The sequence below is a fragment of the Notolabrus celidotus genome, chromosome 5 (genome assembly GCF_009762535.1).
Source record: "Notolabrus celidotus isolate fNotCel1 chromosome 5, fNotCel1.pri, whole genome shotgun sequence".
NCBI classification, from domain to species: domain Eukaryota; kingdom Metazoa; phylum Chordata; class Actinopteri; order Labriformes; family Labridae; genus Notolabrus; species Notolabrus celidotus.
In genome coordinates, this window is record NC_048276.1 from 4,985,716 (window position 1) to 5,011,612 (window position 25,897).

Consider the following 25,897-nt stretch of genomic DNA (forward strand, 5'->3'; position numbering starts at 1 on the left):
AAGTCTGAAACGGCTCGTTTCACACACATTTACAGAAAGGTGGAGAAATCAAAACAGGGGCAGAATGGATTTTTTTAATTCTCGGGGGGTTTGTAGACAGGGACACATAGTCCAGGTAGAGAACCATTAAAAAGTCAATTTTGCATGATATGTCACCTTTAACAGTTTTTTTGAATCAGGCTGTAAACAGGCTGTTTATTTCTGCTGCAAATTTTTTTTTGAATGGGTGTGTATGTGGTTTCCGGTGTTTCTGCAGCCAGCCTCTAGTGGACACTCGAGGAACTGCAGTTTTTAGTACTTACGCAATGGGCTTCATTTTTTAGGACTGGAGGTTGCTGCTTGCTTATAATGTAAATTGCCAATTATTATTAATAATAATAATAATAATAATAATAATAATAATAATAATACATTTTATTTATAAAGCGCTTTTCTAAAAACAAAGATGCTGCACAAAGGATGAAACATCATATAAAACAACAGAATAATAAAAACATGAATAAAATACATTTAAAAGCAATCATATGTTAAAGGCAATTCCAAATAGGTGGGTTTTGGTGAGTGATTTGAAGGTGGACCGGTTGGGGCAGGTACTAATGTTAAGGGGTAAGGCTTAATAACACCACAGCAGTACATCGCTTTTCAGTATTTAATGCAACTATAATGTGGTGTAAATTAAAGAATTTAGGAGGTGTAGTGATCAAGATAAGGGAACAAACAGGTGTGATGCTGAGAGAGACATTGACTGTTACTATCAGTTATAAGGAGATCTTAATCATGAAGACTTCAGAGTGTTTGGAGGATGTTTAACTGATAAGACTGACAGAGTTAGTTGTGTGTTTCTGCGTTGCGTGACATGTGCTTATTATTATTATTATTATTATTATTATTATTATTATTATTAAGATGAGATATACTTTACTTTATTTGTCCCCTGTTGGGGGAAATTCTTTTGTTACAGCAGCTTACAACACGGGACAGGGGAATACAACAATGTGCTAACATAGTTAAAAAACATATAATAACAATAATAATAGCAATGACAAAGGTATAATACAATTAAATAAAATTAAATAAAATTAAATAAAATAGAATAAAATTAAATAAAGTAAAAATAAAATAAAATATATAAAATACAGATATAAACACACTATGTACACTTCTATCTGATAATAGTTCTTCTTATTATTATTAGTGACATCCTTCTTTGTGTCTCGGTGCGCGCGTGCGAGAGCATTTTCGGCGCGCGCACATTTGGGAGCGCTCCTGCTGATATAGAGGCACGTGGAGGCAGAACTGGCTCTCAAACAGGGACCAGGCTGAGGAGAGAGAGAGAGAGAGGCAGAGAGAGAGAGGGAGGGACGACAAGAAGAAGAAGAAGGAGAAGGAGTGTGAGGACTGGACTGCCGCGCGTGGAGGGGGATTAAAAAAAAACAAAAAAACGGAAAAGGATGAAAAAGTAGAGGCACGAGCCTGAATCTCTACCTGGAACTTTGATTGACCCAGCAGCAGCGACAGAGGAGCTCCATGAGCGGAAAGACCAAAAGCAAAGAGGATAATGCCGCCAGAGGTGAGTGATGAAGAACCCGAGTCTGAGACCAACAAGGGTGTGAGAGTGACTGTTTTTTTTTTCCTTTGCTGTTACACGGGAATCTGCTGAGATCAGCACTTATTCCCATTGTCCACCTAGATCAGAATCCAGGGAACACACACTACACACACTTTCATATTGCATTACAATCAAAGACAGCTGTATTGTAACGGGTTGTGTGGATATATTATAAGGTGAACATATTTCACCTTATTATAGGAGCAGCAGGAGACCTCTTGCATTATGTTGCAGGAAACATCCAATAAGCTCAGTGTCGATCTTGTTAAACCTCTAAATGAAGCTGTGATCTCTGCAATAGAAGGCTCTCTGTGTCTGAGATCTCAATTCAGCCGCACACACTCATTTATTTTCTTCCCCCTGGATAGCAATAAAATTGACGCGCTGTACACCGCAATGGAAACTGGGAAACTATCATTGCCATGGAGACAAAAAAGGGTGTCGCCCGCGAGCTTAGAGGGGCTTGTGCATCATAATGTATGCATGTGACTTGGACCCATTCATAAAAAGACCGAAAATCTGCAGCATGCAGGTGATGACAGGAGGATATTCATGCGCATCTGAGAAATGCATGAGAGGGAAATTAAAATAAAGCTGCAAGCACGTGATGATAAGATTATTGGTGGTAGTGTTATGAAAAGCAAAGACACATTAAATATATACGTTGTGCACCAGTAACCTACATATGGAGTCACATAGCTGCATAAATAGTCATGAATGTGGTAGTTATAGACAGAAAACACACCCTACACACACACACACACACACACACACACACACACACACACACACACACACACATTCACACAAAGACAGTAAATACCAGATATTAATTTCCCTGCTTCAAACCTCAACTTGCAATTGATGTCAGTTTAAATTGGCTCTCTTCCAATTATCCCAAGTGGAGGTTTTAGTTCATGCAGTAAACCATGTTTATGACCACTACACCAGCAAATCCTGCTCTCAGTGTGGCTGCAGGTCCCCAGTGAGCTGAGGTAACAAAACACACTTGTACACTGCAACAAACGCACAGTCAGCAATGGCATGTATAATCACTGCAGGAAACAATGAATTCACTTCATTTCGGACTTAAAAAACGTATATTAATCTAAAAACACTGAAAACACAAGAACAATTACAGGGACACAATAACTGGATTGCATAAATTACAACAAAAGCAGTATTATCTGTATATAAGATGAACACATATTCAATAAAAACAGGATTATTTATCCTGTAGGGTAGCCAAAGGTAAAAGTATGAAAAGAGTTAAACACAAAATATCAAATGTAACCCCAATGTTACATTTTCTGCAGTCAGAAAAATAAATAATTAATATATTAGCATTTAAAAGTTTTAAAGTATTTTTAAAAACTCAAGAAAGAGGCTGTATGTTGTTCTTTAACATTGTTGGTTTCTCCTCTCACTTCTTATTTTTTATGTTATTTCACTTTATATTTTATTTTTTTGTTTAATTTTGATCTTTTTAGGAAGCCTATTTAACATCTGGCAAGGGACTAAGGATGTAAACTAGCATTTTGGCTAATTAAAGCTGCTGTGAGGAACTTTTGTTTTGTATCGATTCTGGCGCCCCCTTGTGGACAAAGTGATACCCCTTATATCTTGTCCTATCCATGTAAAAGTAGTGTTTTCAACAAAAACCTCATCCTGTTGTGTCAACAATTAACTTTATCAGGGAATGTGATTATTTTCCATGAAAACAGTCAAATAAAGGCTGTTTCTGAAGCGAGATGTCCATCATCTGGTCTGACACCTACCCCCTCAGGGCGGTTTCAGGCATTAAAAATGACAACAGAGAAGGTGTCAGTGTTGCTGCTGATGGACTTGTTTGCTATTGAAGGTCATAAAGAGGCCTCAGTATCATTTTCAGTCTGTTTCTCAGCCACTTCAAAACTCCTCACAGGGCCTTTAACAGAAGTGTTAATTAATATGCATTGTCCTTTTAAATAAAAAATAAACTAACAAGGCGAACCTTTACCAATCAAATCACTTTAAGCCTCTGTGACACGAAAAATATACATTTTAAACTTTAAAAACAAATCACAAACTCTCACCTCAGAGTCCCTGCTCCATGTTTTTAATAATGTGACTTCTTCTTCAGCGTATTTAACGTTCATTAAGTCGTAATGTGCTCTCTACTGCCCCCTGTGGCTGGAGCAATTATTATTATTTATGAAGTGTTTTCCCTTAATGGCCACAAGGGGCAACACTGAGCTCATTCGACAGTTGAAACACATTTTAATGATTTTGTTAAGCGACCTCCAGGTGAGTTTATGCAGAGGTGTTTCAAACTTGTTTAGATTGTTTAAGACAGAAGCGAACAGTTGTTAAGCTCTCTTGTTGGTTTATTAATGACTCGTCTGGTTAACCATCGTACCTGCTTTTAAGAGGGAGAGTTACTCACTGTGATTTACTTCCGGGTTTACCCCATGACGTGAGAACTAAAACAATCTAACAGAAATAATTACAGACTAACTATACACAGTGGTTCAGGAAATTAATTTAAGGTTTACATTAAGGATTCCTGGGACACAATTCAGACAAAAAGGTCTTTTTAAACATTCCAGTTGCATTTTAGCTGCTTTGGAAGTTAGCCACTAGGGGGCGCTATTGTACTGTTGTGTTGGTTTGTGGTGGTAGCAAAATTGTTAAACATATAAACCAAAACATCAGTAATCTTAAGAAGTAATACAACCAAGCCAATACACAAGATGTTGTGATTTATAAGATGATAAATCCACTGAGAGGCCAGAACTATAAGTAGGTTGCAATGGATCACAGTACAGCTCTATATTAGGCTGTATACTACCTTTTTAAAACTCAATATAGTTTTTGAAATTAACACTGATAACTTAACACATCCTGCTGCTGTGGACGTTCCAGACTACAGCTGCTACAACATGCTGGACTCCAGCATCAACAGCAACTTCAACTACAATACATCTTATCACTGTCATCGCTCTCTCTCTTCATCTCCCTCTATCCCTCTCTTCAACACGGTCTCAGCAGATGTGTGTCTAACACGAGTCTGGTCCTGCTGGAGGTTTCTTCCTGTTAAAGGAAGTTTGTCTTTGCCACTGTAACTTGCTAAATGCTGCATGATTGATTGGTGGATCTTTAAGAATGTAGTTTTAAGTTTTTACATTAACTTGGACCAAATATTAGACCTTTTATTTAAATGCAGGTTGGTTTAACCTCACAATCAAGCAGGCACAAAACATAGGCAATCATAAAAGTATATGTTGAAGCATTACATTGCTTTGAACAGGTGTTTCAATCCTGCAGAGTTTGCTTAGCTTGAGCTAAGAGCTCCTTTTGAATGAGGAAAGTAACAATAAACCACATGTTAGTATCATTTTAAAAAGTGTTGTAGAAGTCCTGCAGAAAAAAACTTACTGCTTCCATTGAGGGCATTTTTTTGTGGATTAAGCAGATTAGTTGCATGAGTGTCCTAAAAAAATTGTAGTCTTCTTCAATTTTTGAACTCAGTTTTCAAAATTTGTCAAATCTTTTGTACTTTTCGATTAAAACAGATCCAGCCATGACTGCTCCAGGGTTATGTGTCATGTTGTAATTTTCTGTCTAAAATAATGGCAGCATTAAGGATTACGTTTATGTAGAACAGGAACTCATTAACATCTTGCTCCTGCAGAGATTAGACTTGAGATGAGGGTAGCTGTTGGCGCCTTTTTGTGTATGTGTGAGTGTGTGTGTGTGTGTGTGTGTGTGTGTGTGTGTGTGTGTGTGTGTGTGTGTGTGTGTGTGTGTGTGTGTGTGTGTGTGTGTGTGTGTGTGTGTGTGAATGTAGTAAAAGAGAAGGAGAGGATTCAATTAACTCTGATTGTGACACAGCAGGAAGGCAGCAGAGGTCACCATTGGACAGAAATTAATGCTGGTGCATATCACTGCGCTACATCTGATGTTACACTGATGTGTTAGTCAGAATATCGTCCAGCAGTGATGCACTTTTTGTACTAATGAGCATCAAAACTAATTCCTGCTTATTTTGAGTTTTTGAGCAAAACTATAAAACCTTTTTTCATCACTCAAAGATAAATAAAAAAACACTACCAAAGAGCTTTTATTAATGCCAGCAGCTATAGATCATGTGTAAGGTCAATATGTCAATAACACTGAAGTACTGTAAGATACAAAGTATATATTCCATAAAACTTAGTACAAATATTTCAGTTCTGCACATGATGTATCCAATGACTTTACTCTGGCACCACCATGTGGTCGTTATCTGTGCTGACGTTTCAGTAAAATGCTGCACATAGTACTGTATTTCAGGATGATTACTATAAAGTTTAGTAAACACCTTTCTGTCTTCAGCAGGAGAAACTTTAACAGCTTTTGTGATCCCTCAACTTCTATATCAGCCTCATTAAGTCCAGTTAAACTCTGATTTGTTTACTCATTTTTAAGAGCAAGTATATGCAAACTAATGAGATTAGAATCACTCTAAACTCAACTCATTTTTATTTATATAGCAGGTTTCATGCATACAAGCATGCAGCTTCACAAAAGGACAGTGACAGAAAATAGCAGCAATAGGTAAAATGATAAAAAACATAAAAATAAAATAAAAGAATTACAAAAAAATCAATGAAATTAAATCAGATACATACCAGAAAAATTAAATAAAATAAAAATCACATTCAATAAAATGAATAGATGTAAAATAATATAATGCTGAAACAATGGTAATAAAAGTAAAACATGGAGTCCATGGCTAAAAAGAAATTACTCTAAGTTTAAGCCAAACTTTTAAAAACACCCAGATCTCAGCTCTCATCTGTATAAATATTTATTTCTAATTGAAAATGAGCAATCCACACTGCTAGACTAGATTAGACCTTGAATATGATAAACAAAATACCTGTTCGATATCAGAGCAAACTTTTATTTTACCTGCTCCACAGCTGCATCTATGAAAGCCAACAGGTGAGCCGGTTTGTTTTATAATGTTTAATGTAATGAAATGCCAGGAACATGTTTTCTATAATATCATACTCATATATCACAAATCTTACTTTCTGCTGACCACTGCATATTTTCATTTTATTTCTTTTGGTGAAATGACTAATGTTTGTAATTTTTTGTATTAAAGGTGACATATCACACTTTTTTTATCAATATATATTGGTCTAAGAGGTCCCCAAAACATGCCTTTAAAGTTTATGCTCAAAAAAACACTTTGAAATCAGATTTTGGTCTGCCTGAAAAGCCCTCTTCTTCAGCCCTGCTCAGAACACTCTGTTTTCTCTCTGACCACGCCCCCTCAGGAAGTGGATGTGCCTCGGCTCTCCAGCACGTTGATCTAATGTTTACATGTTGGCTGAATATACACGGCTTCTCAGAGATCACGTTACTTCAACCCTCTGAATCTGATCCAGAATCTGATCCTGACGGAGAGGCGCCTGCAGCAGGACCTTTCTGAACGATTGGTCACAGATTTAGTGTTTCTTGTTGTTTTATTTATCAGTATGTCGACGTGTGTCTTGGTACACAGCTACGAACATGTAGCTATGTGGCTATGCTAACTAGCGCTAGCACTTATCCATGATAAATAAAAATCATCCACTAGATCTTCAAACCTGCAGACGTGGGGAGTAAAACCGACCTCTGCCAGAAAGGCAGCGGGACCTTTTCTGAAGGATTGGTCACAGATTTAGTGTTTCTTGTTGTTTTATTTGTCAGTATGTCGACGTGTGTCTTGGTACACAGCTACAGCTACGACATGTAGCTATGTAGCTATGCTAACTAGCGCTAGCACTTATCCATGATAAATAAAAATCATCCACTAGATCTTCAAATCTGCAGACGTGGGGAGTAAAACCGACCTTTGTGTTTATTAAGACAGCCTACAACTAGCATGCCTCCCTCCTAAGCTCCTTGTTAGCACACATGTGTGCAGGGAATGAAAAACGGAGGAGGGATTCAGTATTATTTTATACAGTCTATGGGCTGAACAAGCTTCGAGCTCTGACTCCGTGACAGACTGGATATTGTTGTTACGTAACAAAAACACTGAAGTCTGAAACGGCTCGTTTCACACACATTTACAGAAAGGTGGAGAAATCAGAACAGGGGCAGAATGGATTTTTTCATTCTCGGGGGGTTTGTAGACAGGGACACATATTTCAGGTAGAGAACCATTAAAAAGTCAATTTTGCATGATATGTCACCTTTAAGTTGTTTATTTAGTTTACAATTAATAAGTAGTATTAGTTGTTTGGTTTTTTACTTTTATTTTTTATAATCAATGTAAGTTACATTCTGGGGATATATTTTTGCTCGTCATTTGTTTAGTATATTTAGTTTTTTTTGTATATTTAGTCCTTCTTCAGTTTGTTTGGTGATTAGGTAACACTGTGGGCCCCTGTGGTTATTTAGGTAGGCAGGCAGAAGGCCAGCATGCACCTGGCTGGGTGGGGCTGTGGCTTTTTACCAGAGCAGGAGAGGAAGCAGGAGCTGTGATTTTCTTTGTTCTTTGTTTGCTTACCATCCAAAAAACAAAGCATAAGAGACGCTGAGATTCTGCATGGACGATGAGCTTATTTAGCCCGCGTACATTTCATCCCCACGGTGCATCAGGGACCCTTTCATTATGATGTTACAGTTTGAGTTTGATATTGTGATTATTACTGAGTTTCTCATGATGGTCACTACATTAGGTGTTAGTCTATAATGTGCAAGTTTATTAATGTCATATAAAAGTGTAACATTTAATAACAAAGGTGTTTCATCTATATTGTGGTGGCAGTTCTTGTCCTGTAACAGGCTGCAGGAGATGAAGTCTTTTATAAATGGGGACTCCGGGGAGTCTGGATGGAATTAAAAACGTGACGAAGACGTGATTTGAGTTTTCACTGTGACTCAGCGTTTCCTCTGTAGTCAGCCATGACGTCTGATATAAGTTTCTAAAGTTGTCTTGTTTGGACTATCTTGCCATCAAATGAAAAAACAGTGTGTTTACAGAGTCTGCAATAAAAGAAGTGTGTTCAAGTTCTGATTGTTATTGAAAGTGACAGGAGGCAGAGCAGCGTGACAAAACATAGACGTGTTGGCAGCTGTTACACACTTTAATGTGGTGTCTTAACAAAGATTGGAGACTGTTTCGACCACGAGAGGATGAAAAGACTGACTTGTTGGCTCCTTTTTCTAAGTTATGAGTGTCTGCCAAAAGGTGAAACATGTCTCAAACTCTCAGGCTTGTTGTAAAGGTGTGAGAGGGTCAAGCTGACATCAGAAACAAGACACTGTGTACTCACAGATACAGGAACACTCACTTACACTCACTTAACTCCTTTCCCTCAATGACTGTCATCTGATATTTTGGCACCACCTAGTGGCGGACAGTCTGTATTGCTTGTGGTGAATGACAGCTGATGATCTCTAAAATACTCCAATGATTGGTTCCTGGCTGCCTGCCCAGGCTATTGGCCCGGGAACCTTTGCCCAAATGCACCTGCTGCCATCTTTGTGGTCTGCTATTTCAAGCCAGAGCTACAAAGCTATTTCAGGAGGCGTGTGTGTTTGTTCAGAGCTGAAATGGCATCGCAGTTCAGCTGAAAGAAAAGGAGAAACAAAAGGAGAGAGAGATGGATAAACACCGGCACAAGCACAGTGACCCAACCCAGTTCTTAATCTGCCTGACGGCTGTAATAGAGTCATTTCCTGATCACAGGAAGCTGTAGACGATGATTGGGACATCCATGTGGGCTGAATCCACAACAACACTCCTTCCCTGAGAACACTTTGTTGGCTCACACAGATTCGTAAAGGACAGATAATGAAGATAAATCTTTTTCAAGCTTCACTTTTCAAACAGCTGAGTGTGCATGTTCTGCAGCAACATCCTGCTTCACTGCCTTCTGCAGCTTTTACAGCCTCCTGTCCTGCAGTATAAAGACACTCTGCAGGCTGTAATAATATCTGTATCATCTCTGGACGCTGCTGTGTTTGAGCTGGCGGCTTCACAGGAAGCACAACAATGTAATGGGCTGATAATAGATGGTTATGTGTGGTTGTGTAGAGACTGTGTGTAATCCTGGACTGGCAGCTTTTATCTGACTGTGGTTACTATATAATGTGCTATGATGGGCTGCATTGATTATAGCCCGCAGAACCTCAGATGGACGTAGTGCAGAGCCATAAGGTGTGTGTGTGTGTGTGTGTGTGTGTGTGTGTGTGTGTGTGTGTGTGTGTGTGTGTGTGTGTGTGTGTGTGTGTTTTCATCTCTTTGTGTGAGTTTATTTAATCTGATTTGATTTATTATGAGGTATCAGTGTTAATGCATTAAGCCTGATGTGATTAAGGTCCAAAATTAACAGGTAATCATTTTTTAAAGTTAGATTTTTGGGGCCTTTTAGTCTTTAATGGAGAGAGACGGGAAATGTGGGGAGTAGAGAGAGGGGGTGAACAAGCAGCAATGGTCAAGGCTGGAATTGAACCTGCGACCTCTGCGACGAGGGCTACAGTTTCAGTAGTCCGCTAGGTCAACGGCGCCCCAATTAACAGGTAATCTTGTGCTATTTTGTCCCTTTTGGCGTCCTGTAGTTGAGCTGCCGCAGTGTCTTCCTGATTCCTGCTGCTGTCGTGATAGAAAACAACGACACTGCTGCACTTCTGCAGGATGCATTTCACTTTAAAACATCTCAGATGGCTCAGTTGACAAGTCAAAAGTTGAATGCACTACTTTGGAGTTTGCAAATTACATCACAAATGTTAACTACTGCGGCTGATAAATGGGTTGCAAGTCCAGATTGTGAAAGACTCAGGTCTCAGTGGCGTCCTCAGGTTGGCGTGTTGTGATCCATGCACTTTGTTGAAATATGCTGAACATTTTTTGAATGCTCTCCTGTATATTTCCTTATGTTTAACAGAATTATCCTTTAAAATATTAAAAATAAAAACTGTATTTCACAGAAGAAGCACTTTAAGGCCGTCTCCTACCTCTGAGTCATGGTTTCAGACAGCAATGCAGCAGTTATTTGAATAATAATACACTACATAGATTATAAAGTATTCATTTCATTCATTTTATTCCCAAATCCAGACTCTGGTGAGAATTGCTTGACATTGTTGATGTCGACCTAAAACTGATTTGAAGAGCAAACAAATATGTAATTTTTTAGTCTGCGATTTAAAATGATATTATTTACGATTAACTATTGAAATTCTGGATAAGCTTGTAGCTTGCATTCTTTTCAAAATTAGACCCGTATGCTCAGGTGGCCGCTTCTGAGGTTTTCAGGTCACTTAAATCATCTTTTTTTTCCAGTGTGGAAGCAGACGTGGTTTCAGCTAACATCTGTAGAATATTTTCACCTTTTTACTGACGACACCTCTTGACCATTGACTGATAAATTCTGTTATTTGATCCATGAGATGTTGTCATGTTTTAGAATTTGGTGTTGTTTATCTGTAAGGTTTTTGTAACGTGCCAGGACATTCTTGTAAAATAGATTTTTAATCTCACTGAGGTTGTCCTGGTTAAATACATTTTAAATAAATAAATAAAATGTTCTGCCGTTGTTGCTAAAGATGCAGTCAGATGGGCTTGGCTTAGTAAACTTAGTTTCTCCTTGGACTTTTTCCTTTGTGCAGTACATCACATTACAAAGGCGTGTTACATTTATAGAAATGTGCAGCATGTTACAGCTTTTACAGAGCTCTGAAATGGGCTATTTCTATAGCAAATAAGCTTTTAACGAATTAGTCTAATTGGGGATAAAAAAGCGATTAACCAAATGTGTATTTTTTAATACCAACATTCCTGTTCAAGCTTCTTAAGCTTTCTTGCTCTTATTAAATATAATATTTGTTTTTATAATATTTAGAAATTAGGTTTCTGTAGAGTGTTGTTGGAATATAGTTGAAAACATAAGTTGATGATTTCTTCTTCCTATTTTTGATATTTTACAGTCCCGGCAAGAAATCATTGATTAGATAGACCAATATGTAGATAAATATGAAGATGACTATAATCCTTATTCTAGATTCAAATAATTGGTCCTTATTCCACCACTTATGCTGAGAAAAATGTCTCTCTTTTTGGTCTTATTTGATTTAACATTGGACAAAATCTGGGTGAAGTTTGGTTTTGGAGTGTCTAGAGTTTGATGTGTCACAATTGTGACATCTTAAAGAATCAGTTATTAATCTCAAATTATAGAACATTATTAGCAGTTTTATTTATGCTGAAATAATCCTGAGTTTGAGTGTTAAACTGAGTTTATTTTCAAGGAGTCCCAACATGACCAATGTTCTAGATTTAATCTGATATGGAGGAATCATGACCATCTGTTTGGTGTTTTTGGCTTTGTTTAGTGAGCCTGGTTGAAGACAGGTGTTACTTGAGGCCAGTGTAAACTATTGACGTGTGTGTGTGTGTGTGTGTGTGAGAGAGAGTGTGTGTGTGTGTTTGTGTTAATCTGTGTTGGGAGACATCGACAGTTCTGTTTCACTTTGATCACACACACACATACACGCGTATATAGGCTACAAACACACACACACACACACACACACACACACACACACACACACACACACACACACACACACACACACACACTCTGCCTCCTGGATGGCTCCTTGGCTTTGGGGCCGGCCTGCTGGCTCCCTCCCTCTCTTATTGTGCCAGATCAGCGGGGCCTTGAGATGAATCATTAATGACCGCTTCCAAAGACTTAATGGCCTCTAATGTTCTGTAATGATCTCCCGTCAACGCCATGTGCGCGGCCTTAATGGATCCAGTACCGTGGAGGATTGTCTGCTTTGAACTTCGGTCGTTCCTCCTCTTTTGGTCGAGCTGCGTGGAACAGGAAGTGCGAAAGAGTCACGAGCACAAAGCTGAGGAGCTCCAGGGCGCAGCATGGCTTTCCCTCTCCGCAGATCCACCTCAGGTAGGACCCGGGGGGACGATGCAATCATCACATTTAATCTAGGGGTTTGTAATCTTGCCACAAAGTCTCCAGGAGAAGTTGTGTGAGTTAACTTTGTTAGTGATGAGTCGGATAAACAGAAGAAGGTCAACATGTTTGAATCCTCTGTTTGGACTTTCTTTAAACCGGTCTTGTTGTAGTTCTGTGCACTTTCAACAGTTTGTTCTCGACCTTAACATGTTGCAAACTTATTCATGTTTGATTCTTTTAAAGATAAGTTTTAAATATTTAAAAAGTTTTATCACAAAGTGTTTCAAACTCAGTGTTTTGATCCAAACTTGAAGCGCTGTCCGTGGTGCTGAAAGCAGCGACGGGCGCGCCCTGCTGCAGAGACGAGCTGCTGCTCTCCGCCTGCTGCACACTTCTTAATGAATCAATGATTATTTACACAAAGTCATTAAGATCAGTGTTTTATTCTTAGTGTGTTTAACAACATCGTGCTGAATCCTTTTTGGCCTTTAAGTAAATCAATCTTTAAAGTATTCAGGAAGTTCTAAATTAATCATTTCAAAACTCCAGCAGGGGATTTGAGAAGGAAGAGGAAGTACCACATCTTCATTAATTAATTAATTTATTTGAATGTATTTAACCCTCCTATTATCCTTGGGGTCAATTGGACCCCATTCAATGTTTAACGTCTCTAAATGAATGACTAACATCATTTTTTTGGCTTCATATTTCATGACTTTTCCTAATTTAATTGGGACATCTTGGAAAACGTAAAATTAAAATGTTAATATTTTCCAATTTCCTGTAAGAAAAAATACGCATCGTTGTTCCTTGGGGTCAATTTGCCCCAGGTTGTTTTAGCTGTATACAACACAAGAAATATCAACATTTTACACACATTTGTTTTAGTTGTTTTGGATGATATTGAGGTCACTATAACCAAGGACACTTCCACATGTGACTGCAGGAGCTGGGATCAAACCACCAACCTTTAGATTGAGATATAATATTTCCAGCCACCATGTCTCTAAAGTCATTCAATGATGAGTCCTGTGTCATACGTTTTGATAACATAGAAACAAGGCAGGGCCTACGAGAGCATGGCAAACTCGCAGCAGTTTGATGTTCTGTTTTACAAATAAGGTCCTTCTAAATGCTTTAAACATGTTTTATTTAAAGGGCTGTTTAGGTAGTCAACAAAAAAAGTAAAGTACCTGACACATAAACCTAACAATCAGTTTCTGGAGGTTTAAATTGCTGAGGTCAAATTGACCCCAAGGATGAAAGATGTTAGTAAATTTGAGGGTAACAGGAGGGTTAACCAGGAAAACCTCATTGAGATTAAGAATCTCTTGTGCAAGTGATTCCTGGCAGCAGCAAGCTCCACAAAGTTACAGACAAACAACACAGATCTTTAAAACATGACAACATCTCATGGATTTCATAACAAAATGTCATCATTCAAAGCATCTACACGCTGATGCATCTTCATCAAATGCCTTCAGTCTGCTTTTAAAGACATTTAAAGAGACAAGCTCACTCAAACCCAAACTCTCCTGCTGGAGCAGCGTATATAAAACTCTTTTTACCCATTTCAAGACGCTCTCTGGGGACCGAAAGCAAAAACAAGTTGTGTGACCGGGTCACAGAGTGGAGACTGTAGATTCCAGTATTGTTTTAAATGAACAAAAATAATTCCCATTAAAGAGAGATGGAAAAATAACTGAATGAAATAACTGAACAGCAATGGGAGAACATATACCAAAACACTTTTTCCAGCTCTTGTTTTATGTGTTGGCGTATTTGGTTTGAAGAATCTTGTACGATATTTCATTAATCCTAAATTAGGAAAATATTCTGCATCTAGAAACCATTCATGTTGGAGAATCTGTGGGAGTGATGGAGCGGATCACCACCATATTTTTTGGAACGTCCGAAATGACTACAGTTATGTTTAAATATTTGGAATAATATGAAGCAGATTCTTGGATTGTGGACAAAGCAGACGTCTTCATTACTTAAGTTAAAGTATAGACCCTACTAGTCAAATGTTACTCCAATACAAATGAACGTTCAGTCAGATGATGACTTGAGTTAAAGTCCTGGAGTACTTGCTTTAAAAATACTGAAGTATTCAAAGTACTTTTTAAAACATCTCTAAACGTATTTTCACAAAGCCTGAGTGTAGTCAAGAATGCATGGGTGAACATTCTGCTCCGTTCTGTTTATCTAGAAAACATGATTTCATATCTAAAAAGTCTACCATGAAATATAAACTAAGTTACTACAAGCACAGACAAGTTTACAATGTTCATGTGGAATCAAACCAGTGTGTTAGCTCCAGACCTCCACATGCTTTCTCAGGTTAGATGCTGATGTTTTGTCAGCTGTGGTAAAGTCTGTGTGGTAAACAGATCAATAGGAATCATTCTTTATTTCAAAACCTCAAACGTGGGTTTAAAATATGGCCGTGGTGCTCAGGTAGAGAATCAACATCCTTCTCAGTCATAGCCATCATCACCACGACTACATGAACGGACTGATCTGAAGAACGTTTGATCTACGCTCAACCGAGGTACGGCTACACCACTGAGACAAACCAAACACAGGTACAACAACAGTTTACGGTCTTTGGGATCTGATTTCAGAAAAGAAAACTCATCAGCTGACTTCAAAGCAAAAGTAGTGAGTCAAAAGGATGATATTTGTCTTTCAAATGGAGTCAAAGTATCAATCAATCAATCAATCTTTATTTGTATAGCGCCAAATCACAACAAACGTTATCTCAAGACGCTTTACAAACATAGGAGGTCTAGACCACTCTATGTCAAATTATGAACAGAGACCCAACTTCAAGACAGGATAAGGCTCAGTCTTACCTCACCTTAATCCATCATGAGCATTGCACATCGCAATATTTAGCTAGTTACAGTGGCGAGGAAAAACTAAAGTAATAAGTTCCCCCCAAAATAATACTCAAGTAAAGTACAGATACTCAAAACATGTACTCAAGTTAATTTACTTTGTTTTGCTGATGCACCTATGGTACCAAAGTGATTTGAAATCATGAAAGACATTCATGAGATGGAAAAAAGACTTCCTGCTAAGATTAAGAAAAGATTTTTACATTACAAGGTGGAAAAATTGGAAGAACAGAGGGTGTGTATGGTGTCTGCTCCCCTCCTTACTGCTGAAAACATCACTATCCTCTATCTTACTGTATTCTATGATAATAAGGCAAAACATAAAGTTTACAGACAAAACAAAACCTGTGACTGTGGAACTGATCTGGAACTGGAAACCCAAACTTTTTAATCACCACAGAACAGAAACAGAAATAATAACAGTCTGGAAGCGTGAGTAAATAATTGAATTTGCTCAACATGAGTTAACACCCGTGCCTTCAGAGACCTTGCATCAAAACTCCCAAAGCTCTTTGCACGGTCTGCCTAATAATCCTTTCAAAGTAAAGCTCCGTGTCGGCCTGCAGGGCCAGTTCTCACATCCTCCCTGCGACCAAAATAAGATTAACTGATTCGACTTTAAAGTGTTTATCTCGACCAAGATGTCCCCAAAAAATGTTCCAAGTGAAGCGTGCGTCAGTTTCACTTCTTTTTTAGGATGTATCACACTGTTCCCCGCTGCTTTTCATGAGCAGGATCTGCAGAGTGTGAAACTGTGTTGTGAATAAAGCTGCATGACTGCACTCCAGCTGGCTCTCATGGTCGGACTGATACACACATACATTAAAGACTCTCTCTGGGTATCTGTATGTTCTATCACTTCTCCTGCCAGGATTGAGTCCCTTGTTACAGCCTGTAGGGGGCGCTGCAGCTCAAACCAAAGCTAGGAGAAGTTTTAACCGCAGAGTGCAACAGCTTAAATGTGTGTTTCTTATTAAGGCGTGAGGCGTTCAAAGGCTTCTTTTCCTCAGTAAATGAAAGTTTTACATTTTCTATATAAGATCTTTTAAAGTCTTTCTATTCTTCCTTCAGGATGCTTCCTTTTCCCTTCCCTCTGTGATTGATGAACTCATAGATTTTCCTGTTTCTGTAACATCGACTTTGTTATTGATTTTCTGATTTACAGTAAAGAGTGAGAACGTGTGGTTTCATATGATTTGTCTCTCCTGCAGCTTCTGTTGTGAGATCTCATGTCCTAATTCCTCCCTCGGCTTGTGCTTTTAGGGACACGTGGTCTGGCTTTAAAAGTGAGGATGGAGTGAGGATGTCATAAATGAAAGATGAAGGACAGGACCAAGCTTTCAGTCATCTCACCACGGTGGTTTTACTCGTGTTTGCTCTCCTACCTCGATGTGTCTGATGACATCACGGATCGGTTATAAAATCCTTCACAGCTGAAGTGTCCCTGTGAATTCACAGCCCTGTGGGTTGAGCTGCACAGTCACACCTTTCACTATATTTATCAGCATGTTTACATGTGGCTTACCTACCCAGAAGGCCATGGGTGTCTCTCCAGCTCCTTCACAGCAAAGGTTTCCCCCCTCGTTGACCAGGTCCTGACCCCGGCTTCTGTCCACAGTCCATCACTTTCCCCCTTCCACCCTGTGTCTTATTTCCACAGCGCATCGAGTACACCTCTCTGCTTCAGTCGTCTAATTTACTGCTCAACACATCCTCCTCCTCTCCAGCCATCGATTTCCCCTCGCTTTTCCACTCTGGAGCGGCACGCAAGCAGCTGCTGGGCGCCAGGTGCTCACAGGTCGACCTCTGCTGTGAGTCTTCATCCACCTCCTTGTCTTCTTCTTCTTCCTCCTCTCCCATCGTTTGGAGTTGCAGTTGCCATGCGCCATTGCAGCTGTATCTTTCACTGACAGCTGTGCATGTGCTCCTCCTGCGGGGGCTGCCTGTGGCCAGCCGACAAGCATGATTGTGTGTGTGTGTGTTTGTGTGTGTACGTGTGTGTGTGTCTGTGAATGCAAAGAGAACATGGAGAAAATGCCACAACTCATCCACGCTGAAGCGCTGCTCCGTTTTTCACCTCCTCCTCTCGCGCTGCAGCCTGTCAGCAGGAGTGAACCTCTGCACCAAAATAAGATGAGAGCCCCTCCTTTTCCCCCCTCCCTCTCTTTCTTCAATTTCTCTCCCTCTCTTCACACACTCACTACATTTCTCCCTCTCTTCATTTTCTTTCTTTATTTCACATTTTGTATTTTCATTTCCTCCCCATCTTTATAATGAATCCCTTTCTTCCTCTCACACTCAACCCTTTTTATCTCCCTCCCTTGCTCATATGCCTTCTTCATTTTCCCCTCCCCTCCTTCATTCATCATTCACTTTTCCCAATCTATTTGTAGGTTGTATATTCTCTACAAGCTCTCTTTCTATCACTCTCTCTCTCACACAAACACAGGCACACTCAATATCTCATTTTCTCTCTCCCTCCTCCACCCACCTCCCTCTCTTTTCCATTATTCCTCCTCTCATTCATTCACCTGTCGGTCTCCTGGCCCCCCTCTTACATTTTCACTGTTTATTTTTTCTCCTCTCTCCTCCTCCTATATTACATCCCACCTCCCTCACTTTCCCTCATCCCTCTCTCCCCCCCTCCCCTATCACACATCAGTCATCAGTGGAACATGTAAATATCATGCCACGTGGGGCTCAGGGTTACAGGTGCCCTCTGAGCAGGAACCAGGCGAAATGCCCCTCACACACACAAACACACAAATCACATCCACTCACTCACACTCTCCACCTCCTCCTCCTCCCTCCTCCTCCTCCTCCTCCTCCTCCTCCTCCTCCTCCTCCTCCTCCTCCTCCTCCCCCTTCTCCTCCTCCTCCTCCTCCACCCGCCTCCCCCTCTTTTCCATTATTCCTCCTCTCATTCATTCACCTGTCGGTCTCCTGGCCCCCTCTTATATTTTCACTGTTTATTTTTTCCCTCTCTCCTCCTCCTATATAACATCCCACCTCCCTCACTTTCTCTCATCCCTCTCTCCCCCCCTCCCCTCTGTCAGCCTCCCTTCCTATCACACATCAGTTTTCAGTGGAACATGTAAATATCATGCCACGTGGGGCTCAGGGTTACAGGTGCCCTCTGAGCAGGAACCAGCAAAAATGCCCCTCACACACACAAACACACAAATCACATCCACTCACTCACACTCTCCACCACCTCCTCCTCCCTCCTCCTCCTCCACCACCACCACCACCACCACCATCACCACCTCCTCCTCCACCTTCTCCCTCCTCCTCCTCCTCCTCCTCCTCCACGGGGCGGGCAGGGAGGGCTGCAGCAGTTTTATGAACGGCACGGCTGCATCATGATCCCTCTCCTGCCTGTGAACCGGCCCCGAGCTGTTTCATTGACAAACATTCCGGTTGCTGCATTAGTGTCACGGCGCGCGTCGAGCAGTGGAGCGGCACCGGGGGAGCGGCACCGGGGGAGCGGCGCAGAGCAGCTGCAGTGAGGAGCAACAACAAGCCCCGGTGTCGTTCAGACCAGCTGCGTCTGTAAGCTGTTGATTCGACACTTGGAACCCGGGACTAGATCCTTCCGCACCCCGCTCCTCTCTCTCCCGGGACAGCCTGAAGAATTACCTGAGGGGGGACGCAGACAAGCACTCAGACCCCTTTGAGGGGGGACATGAGGCGGCGCCGTTAAGGCTCACACTCTGGCACATTACCGGATTTGTTTAAGGACTTCCATGGAGCGCGCGGACGCACTGATCATGGAGGATTCTGGACGCGTTTTGAATTCACGGATCTCTACGAGGCTGCAGCGCGCGGTGTGTGATGCGAACTGAGCAGTGGGTGGCGTAGACCCCCACTCCGCTACCCCCGTCCACCTTATCCGCGACCCTCCTCCCCTCGTACCGGGGCGCACAGCGTTGCATCGCTCTACCGGAGGAACATGTCCCGGGCAGCGGCGATCGCGAGCTCCCTGATCCGCCAGAAGCGGCAGGCGAGGGAGCGCGAGAAGGCGAACGCGTGCCGCGGCGGCGGCAGCCCGAGCAACAGTAAAGGAACCAACGAGAAGCCGAGCAAGCTCAACGTGTTCTCACGAGTCAAACTGTTCGGGTCCAGGAAGAAACGGAAGAGAAGGCGACCTCCAGGTCTGAGGGGAGGGAGAGTGGCTGCAACCCCATCCTCTGCTATGTTCACCTCCACCACCACCATCAGCACCACCACCAGCAGCACCATCACCTTCATCACCAGTAGCACCATCATCAGGACCACCAGCAGCACCATCACCTTCATCACCAGTAGCACCATCAACTCCAGTAGCATCATCACCTTCATCACCAGTAGCACCATCATCAGCACCAGCAGCACCATCACCTTTATCACCAGTAGCACCATCACCTCCAGTAGCATCATCAGCACCAGTAGCACCATCACCTCCAGTAGCATCATCAGCACCAACATCACCATCACCATCATCACCAGTAGCACCATCACCTCCAGTAGCACCATCACCTTCATCACCAGTAGCACCATCATCACCACCAACATCACCATCACCTCCATCACCAGTAGCACCATCATCACCACCAGCAGCACCATCATCAGCACCAACATCACCATCACCTTCATCATCACTAGCACCATCACCTCCAGCAGCACCATCATCTTCATCACCAGTAGCACCATCACCTCCAGTAGCACCATCAGCAGTAGCACCATCACCTTCATCACCAGTAGCACCATCAACTCCACCAACCAACACCATTTTCTCTCATCCCTGCTCCTCCATCCCTCCATCGCTCCTCTCCTGTTGCATGACTCCACAAACATCACATGTAAATAACTTTGCAGAGGCCCACAGCAGAGCCCGTACTGTAGCAGCATGCGTCCGGTAGTTGATGGGAGATCTCTGAAATGTAAGATCCCCATTTCATCACACTCAGACTCTCATCATGCTTCATCTGTCAGTTATTCTCTCACTTCATTGTGCGCCACAGTGCACGGGGGTCAGGAATTGATTTTGGGCCCTGAAGGCCCCGTGACTGGAACACAAACAGCTTTCTGCTCCTCTGACACTTCCGGCTTCTTGCAGACTGCTGGATTTTCGGTTCGTGTGATCACATGACTGTTTGAAGGGATAAATGCAGTCAATGTTTCTCTTCTGCTCTCCTCCTCTCAGAGCCCCAGTTGAAGGGCATTGTGACCAGGCTCTCCAGTCGACAGGGCTTCCAGCTGCAGATGCAGCCTGACGGCACCATCGATGGAACCAAGGATGAGGACAGCACGTATGGTGAGTACATGTCTGACTGCATACAGGCCACCCTAAAAGGTTCTCTTCTTTTTCCTGCTGCAACTTAAGCTTAATTATTTTCACTGTAGATGAATCTGCTGTTCACTGTCTAAACTCATTGATTCATTTGTTTTTGTTGTGCAGTATCTTTATAAAATGTAAGTAGATAGTGACAAATGTGCACAGAGGTTAAGGTGACATCTACAAATATCTTGTTGCAGCTTTTCTAAAACCTCAAGATTTTATATTTATTATCATATTTGAAAAGAAAAGCACCGAATCAGCAGATTTAAGAATCAGGAATCAGTGATGTGCTTGTTTGGGCTTTAGGAAATGACTCAAATGTAAACTGTATATTAGAAGGGCAGCTGCAGATTCTTCTATTGGTAATCCTGAAATCAACTCAGCAGCTTTAAAATCATCCTCAGAGAACTGAAGTTACCACGAATGCAAAGAAAAGAAACATACTTTAGTGTTGGCAACAGTAATACTAACACATTTAAAGATGCATGCAAAGAGCTTTGTTTCTTTGTTTGAAGAAAATTAATTAAAAATGAGGGAAATGGAAGAAAGATAAACATCTGACTGTACAGCAGAGACTGAAACAAACCCTTCCTTCCAGCTCCAGCGTTACCTCGAGCTACAACAGATCATTGCTACATGTGGAAGGCTCAATATCCAGCCAGGTGTAATTTAGTTTAATTCCCATTTGGCCACTTTGCAGATATCATCCAAAACCAATTCAAATCCAATTTAGTGATAAACTTCACCCTGCAGACATCTGTCTGATGTGGGCTTTGACTCAGACATTCACTCCACAACATGTCAAGTGTTCATTTAATTAGTAAACCGGTGCAAGCTTCCCTCCAAAGGTCAGATGGCAATCTATCTGCGTTAAATGTTTCCTTGTTAAAGAAATCAATAGAGGATCCACAGGATGCAGAATGAACCTTCAAATCAGTGACCTAATGAAAGATACCCGGCCGAACTCCTCCGATGAAAACTATTTCTTCCCCTCGTTGTATCTCATTCTCTCATACTCAAACACACGCAGGCTACAATATGTGATTGATACGGCTAATTCACTTCTGCTGTCGCGGTTCAGACGGCGATCGCTCTCCCCCTCGTGCACAGTTGGTGCTTCCAGCATCGCACATTAATCTCTGCCACTTCTCAGGCCACCAACTGTCGTCGTGCAAAGAGAGAAAGAAGCAACTATAAAAGCAGTGTGCTCTTTAATTTGATAATTACATGGTGTATACAACATGTTAACACCCACCCACGTAAAACAAGTCGACCGTAACTGGATTTAAACGGGTAAACCATGTAATCCAAGTATCAATGCAGCCACAGTCATTATAAGAACAACATGCTTGGCTAAATAAATATAATTAAACACGGCTGTGAGTCATCAAACTGTCCGGGATAATTATGCGGCTGCCACCGAGCTTTTACTGTTAAACATATAAATTACATTTTGTTGCTTCTGCTTACTGATGCAAACCACAGAGAGAGGAAATATAAATGCAAAGTATAATCAATGGAATCAATAGAATCTGTAAATGCTCCATAGATCCTGTATCTGTTCATCACTTTCTCTGGACCTTGAAATTACTGGATCACTGAAATCTTTGAACCAGTTCAGTATTTTTAATTTAGCCTCTCGAGGTGACGGACAGTATTTCCTTTCTCGAATGTGTAGCTGGCTCATTTGTGAGATTGTCATTTATATACAGTCAATTAGGCTAACCCTACTTCTTTAAGGTTCAGAAATATCCAAACTGTGCGACTAATATCCCAATGGTTGAAATATAAATTTAAAGTCTGACGAACCCTCAAGTCTGAAAGTATGAAACTCAATTATTTAAATAAATTGGTTAACCAAGCGTGGCTACCATTACCAGAGCTAGCACCAGCAGCTGCCTGTGGTGGTTACGTATCGCTCAGTTTGACCTCACACAGCCTACAAACAACTTTATCTCAATTTTCTGGCTGAAATCACACGCTACAAGATGACATCTGAGCATGTTCTGTGCACTGATGTGTGGGATAAGTTGACTAATCGATTAAATGTTGCAGCTTGGGACAAGAATAAGTAGTCCATTAAGCATATTAGTAATAATGTTTGCATTTTTTCAAATAATTATCAAGTATAAATCACAGTACAATTGTATACATTGTTTCTTTGTTTTTTCTGAACATGCAAGAACAAGAACACCCTCCCTCCCCTCCCCCCTCCTGCAAACCTGTTGCACATTTAGGAGGATTAGTAGCAAAATATAAAATATAATGAATACAGGGACAATGACTGCAAGAATAATAGCTCTCATTAGTAACCATCAGGTTTAAAATAATACTATTAATAATATAATGTTATCAATGTAGTCCTGAAATGCTGGTCATATGTTGTGTTTAAATTGTAGTTCAGCTGCCCACCACTAGTTGGGGCTGCAGCTCAGGTTAATGTCTACTGTCATGATTATGGATGTCAGTTGTAGGTGATATCCGTGATCGATCTTTGAAAATGTTCCTTATTGAATATCTCCGGATCATATTGAGGCGTACAAAATGTTAAACTCTCTGAATATTAACTTGTTGAGCAGGTTTATAAAAATAACCTCTGCAGACGTACAGTCGTATAAAGTGAAGGCTCAGACTTCAAGATGTGGATTTATTGCAACAAGAGAACTGAACAGAAACATATTTCAGACTCAAGGTGTCCAGTTTTCTGCTGCCTCGTTCTTGTTGAGAAAAATAAGCATTTATACGTGGTCAGGTGTCAGTCAGGAGCGCAACCTGGTCATAATCAGACCGACGGCGGAGAAAAAAGCCCTCGTTGAGACCTGTCACTCAGACGCAGCCCCCAGCTGAGCATCAACACCTTCAGTCAGCTGATTCACATTAAAACATGCTTTAAACTTAAAACACCTCCCTGATAGCTGAACCAAATATGAGACCACATGATGTTTGTTCCACGTGATAGAAAACAAAAAACCTGCTCAAGTAAGTTCTTCACAATTAATAAATCGATACTGGATTAATTGTTAACATCCTTAGTCATGATGCTATACTGATCTACTACCCAGGTGTAATCGAGCACAGAGGACATACGGCATTTTGTAGTCTATAAAATAATAAGTTATTCTGGATCTGAGAATCAAGAATTAAGAATCAGGAAAGCTTTATTGTCAAGTGAGCTCGCACACACAAGGAATTTGACGTGGTGAATGGAACACTGGTACTTAACAACAAGACAGTAAGGACACAACAAGACAGTAAGGACACAACAAGACAGAAAGGACACATCAACAAGACAGAAAGGACACAACAACAAGACAGTAAGGACACAACAACAAGACAGTAAGGACACAACAACAAGACATTAAGGACACAACAACAAGACAGTAAGGACACAACAACAAGACAGTAAGGACACAACAACAAGACAGTTAGGACACAACAAGACAGTAAGGACACAACAACAAGACAGTAAGGACACAACAACAAGACAGTAAGGACACAACAACAAGAAAGTAAGGACACAACAACAAGACAGTAAGGACACAACAAGACAGTAAGGACACAACAAGACAGTAAGGCCACAACAAGACAGTAAGGGCACAACAAGACAGTAAGGACACAACAACAAGACAGTAAGGACACAACAAGACAGTAAGGACACAACAACAAGACAGTAAGGACACAACAAGACAGTAAGGACACAACAAGACAGTAAGGGCACAACAAGACAGTAAGGACACAACAACAAGACAGTAAGGACACAACAAGACAGTAAGGACACAACAACAAGACAGTAAGGACACAACAAGACAGTAAGGACACAACAAGACAGTAAGGGCACAACAAGACAGTAAGGACACAACAAGACAGTAAGGGCACAACAACAAGACAGTAAGGACACAACAAGACAGTAAGGGCACAACAACAAGACAGTAAGGACATAACAAGACAGTAAGGACATAACAAGACAGTAAGGACATAACAAGACAGTAAGGACACAACAAGACAGTAAGGACACAACAAGACAGTAAGGACACAACAAGACAGTAAGGGCACAACAACAAGACAGTAAGGACACAACAAGACAGTAAGGGCACAACAACAAGACAGTAAGGACATAACAAGACAGTAAGGACATAACAAGACAGTTAGGACACAACAAGACAGTAAGGACACAACAAGACAGTAAGGGCACAACAAGACAGTAAGGACACAACAAGACAGTAAGGACACAACAAGACAGTAAGGACACAACAAGACAGTTAGGACAATAAATATAGAAACCTAAAATATAATTTAAAAATTTGAAATAATAAATAAAAATACTATCTGTACAAAGAAAGGTATACAAGTACTTTTAAAGACATGAAATAAGTTAAATTAGCCTAAGCCAGAGTGCACATGTAGTAGATGAATATAATACTAAGTTGTGTTAATGATTAAATTACAATATTGCACATGGTTATTGAACAGGAACATCACTGAGTTCACTAAACTTGGGTATTGGGTTTTAAGATCGTATTTCGGCCCGTGTGTTTCACCTCAAAGCTCCTGTGACAAACTCTCTGTTTGTGTAGATTTTGGCGCCCCCTGTGGACAAACCACGTACCACTTTTTCTTTGCTGATTTGTAATTTTTAAACAGAAATCTCATCCTGCTTTCATTTACAGTCAGTTGTATCTGTCACTCAGAAAATGTGCCATGGTAAATGTAAAATTAAAGACTGTCTCTGCAGCCTGCCGATCATCACCTGGTCTAACACCTACCCCGCACCAGCAGTTAGGACTTTAAAAATAACTGTACAGAAATAGTCAATCTTTACACTGATGCTCTCGTTTGCCTCTGTAAGTCATGTAGAGGCATTAGTATACATTACAGTCTGTTTCATAAGCAGCAGTAAAACTCCTCATGGGAGCTTTAAGCTCGTCACACTGACATTTCTGCAGCATGTCACCAAAGCCCCCTGAAACAGGATTCGTCAACACCTCTCCGTCTACAAACAGAAACCAGAAGGCCTGAAAACCAATACTCCGTCCCTTGTTGACAGATTCAGCATTCATATTCAGAAATGTGTTTACAAAGATTATATTCTCTGTAATCTAAGAGCATTGATCCCAAACAG

General features: G+C 40.9%; 1 protein-coding gene and 1 long non-coding RNA gene across 4 annotated transcripts in view; one reads left to right on the forward strand and one right to left on the reverse strand.

The window, feature by feature from the left end:
- LOC117812537 overlaps positions 1-3,752 on the reverse strand; it is a 6,081-nt gene extending 2,329 nt beyond the window's left edge. Inside the window, exon 1 of the long non-coding RNA XR_004631235.1 lies at positions 3,685-3,752. This is a non-coding gene — a long non-coding RNA (uncharacterized LOC117812537). The remainder of the gene's footprint in view (positions 1-3,684) is intronic.
- Positions 1,395-25,897, forward strand: part of fgf13b (fibroblast growth factor 13b) — a 43,012-nt gene continuing 18,509 nt past the window's right edge. The window contains exons 1-2 of one of the 3 annotated variants that reach the window (XM_034683381.1): positions 1,395-1,570; positions 20,644-20,754. In XM_034683381.1, coding sequence (XP_034539272.1) covers positions 1,528-1,570; positions 20,644-20,754 — 154 coding nt within the window. In that variant the 5' untranslated portion in view covers positions 1,395-1,527. Of the gene's footprint in view, positions 1,571-12,389; positions 12,547-18,791; positions 19,613-20,643; positions 20,755-25,897 lie in introns of those variants that run through there. The other 2 variants (XM_034683382.1, XM_034683380.1) reach the window with 2 other exon arrangements.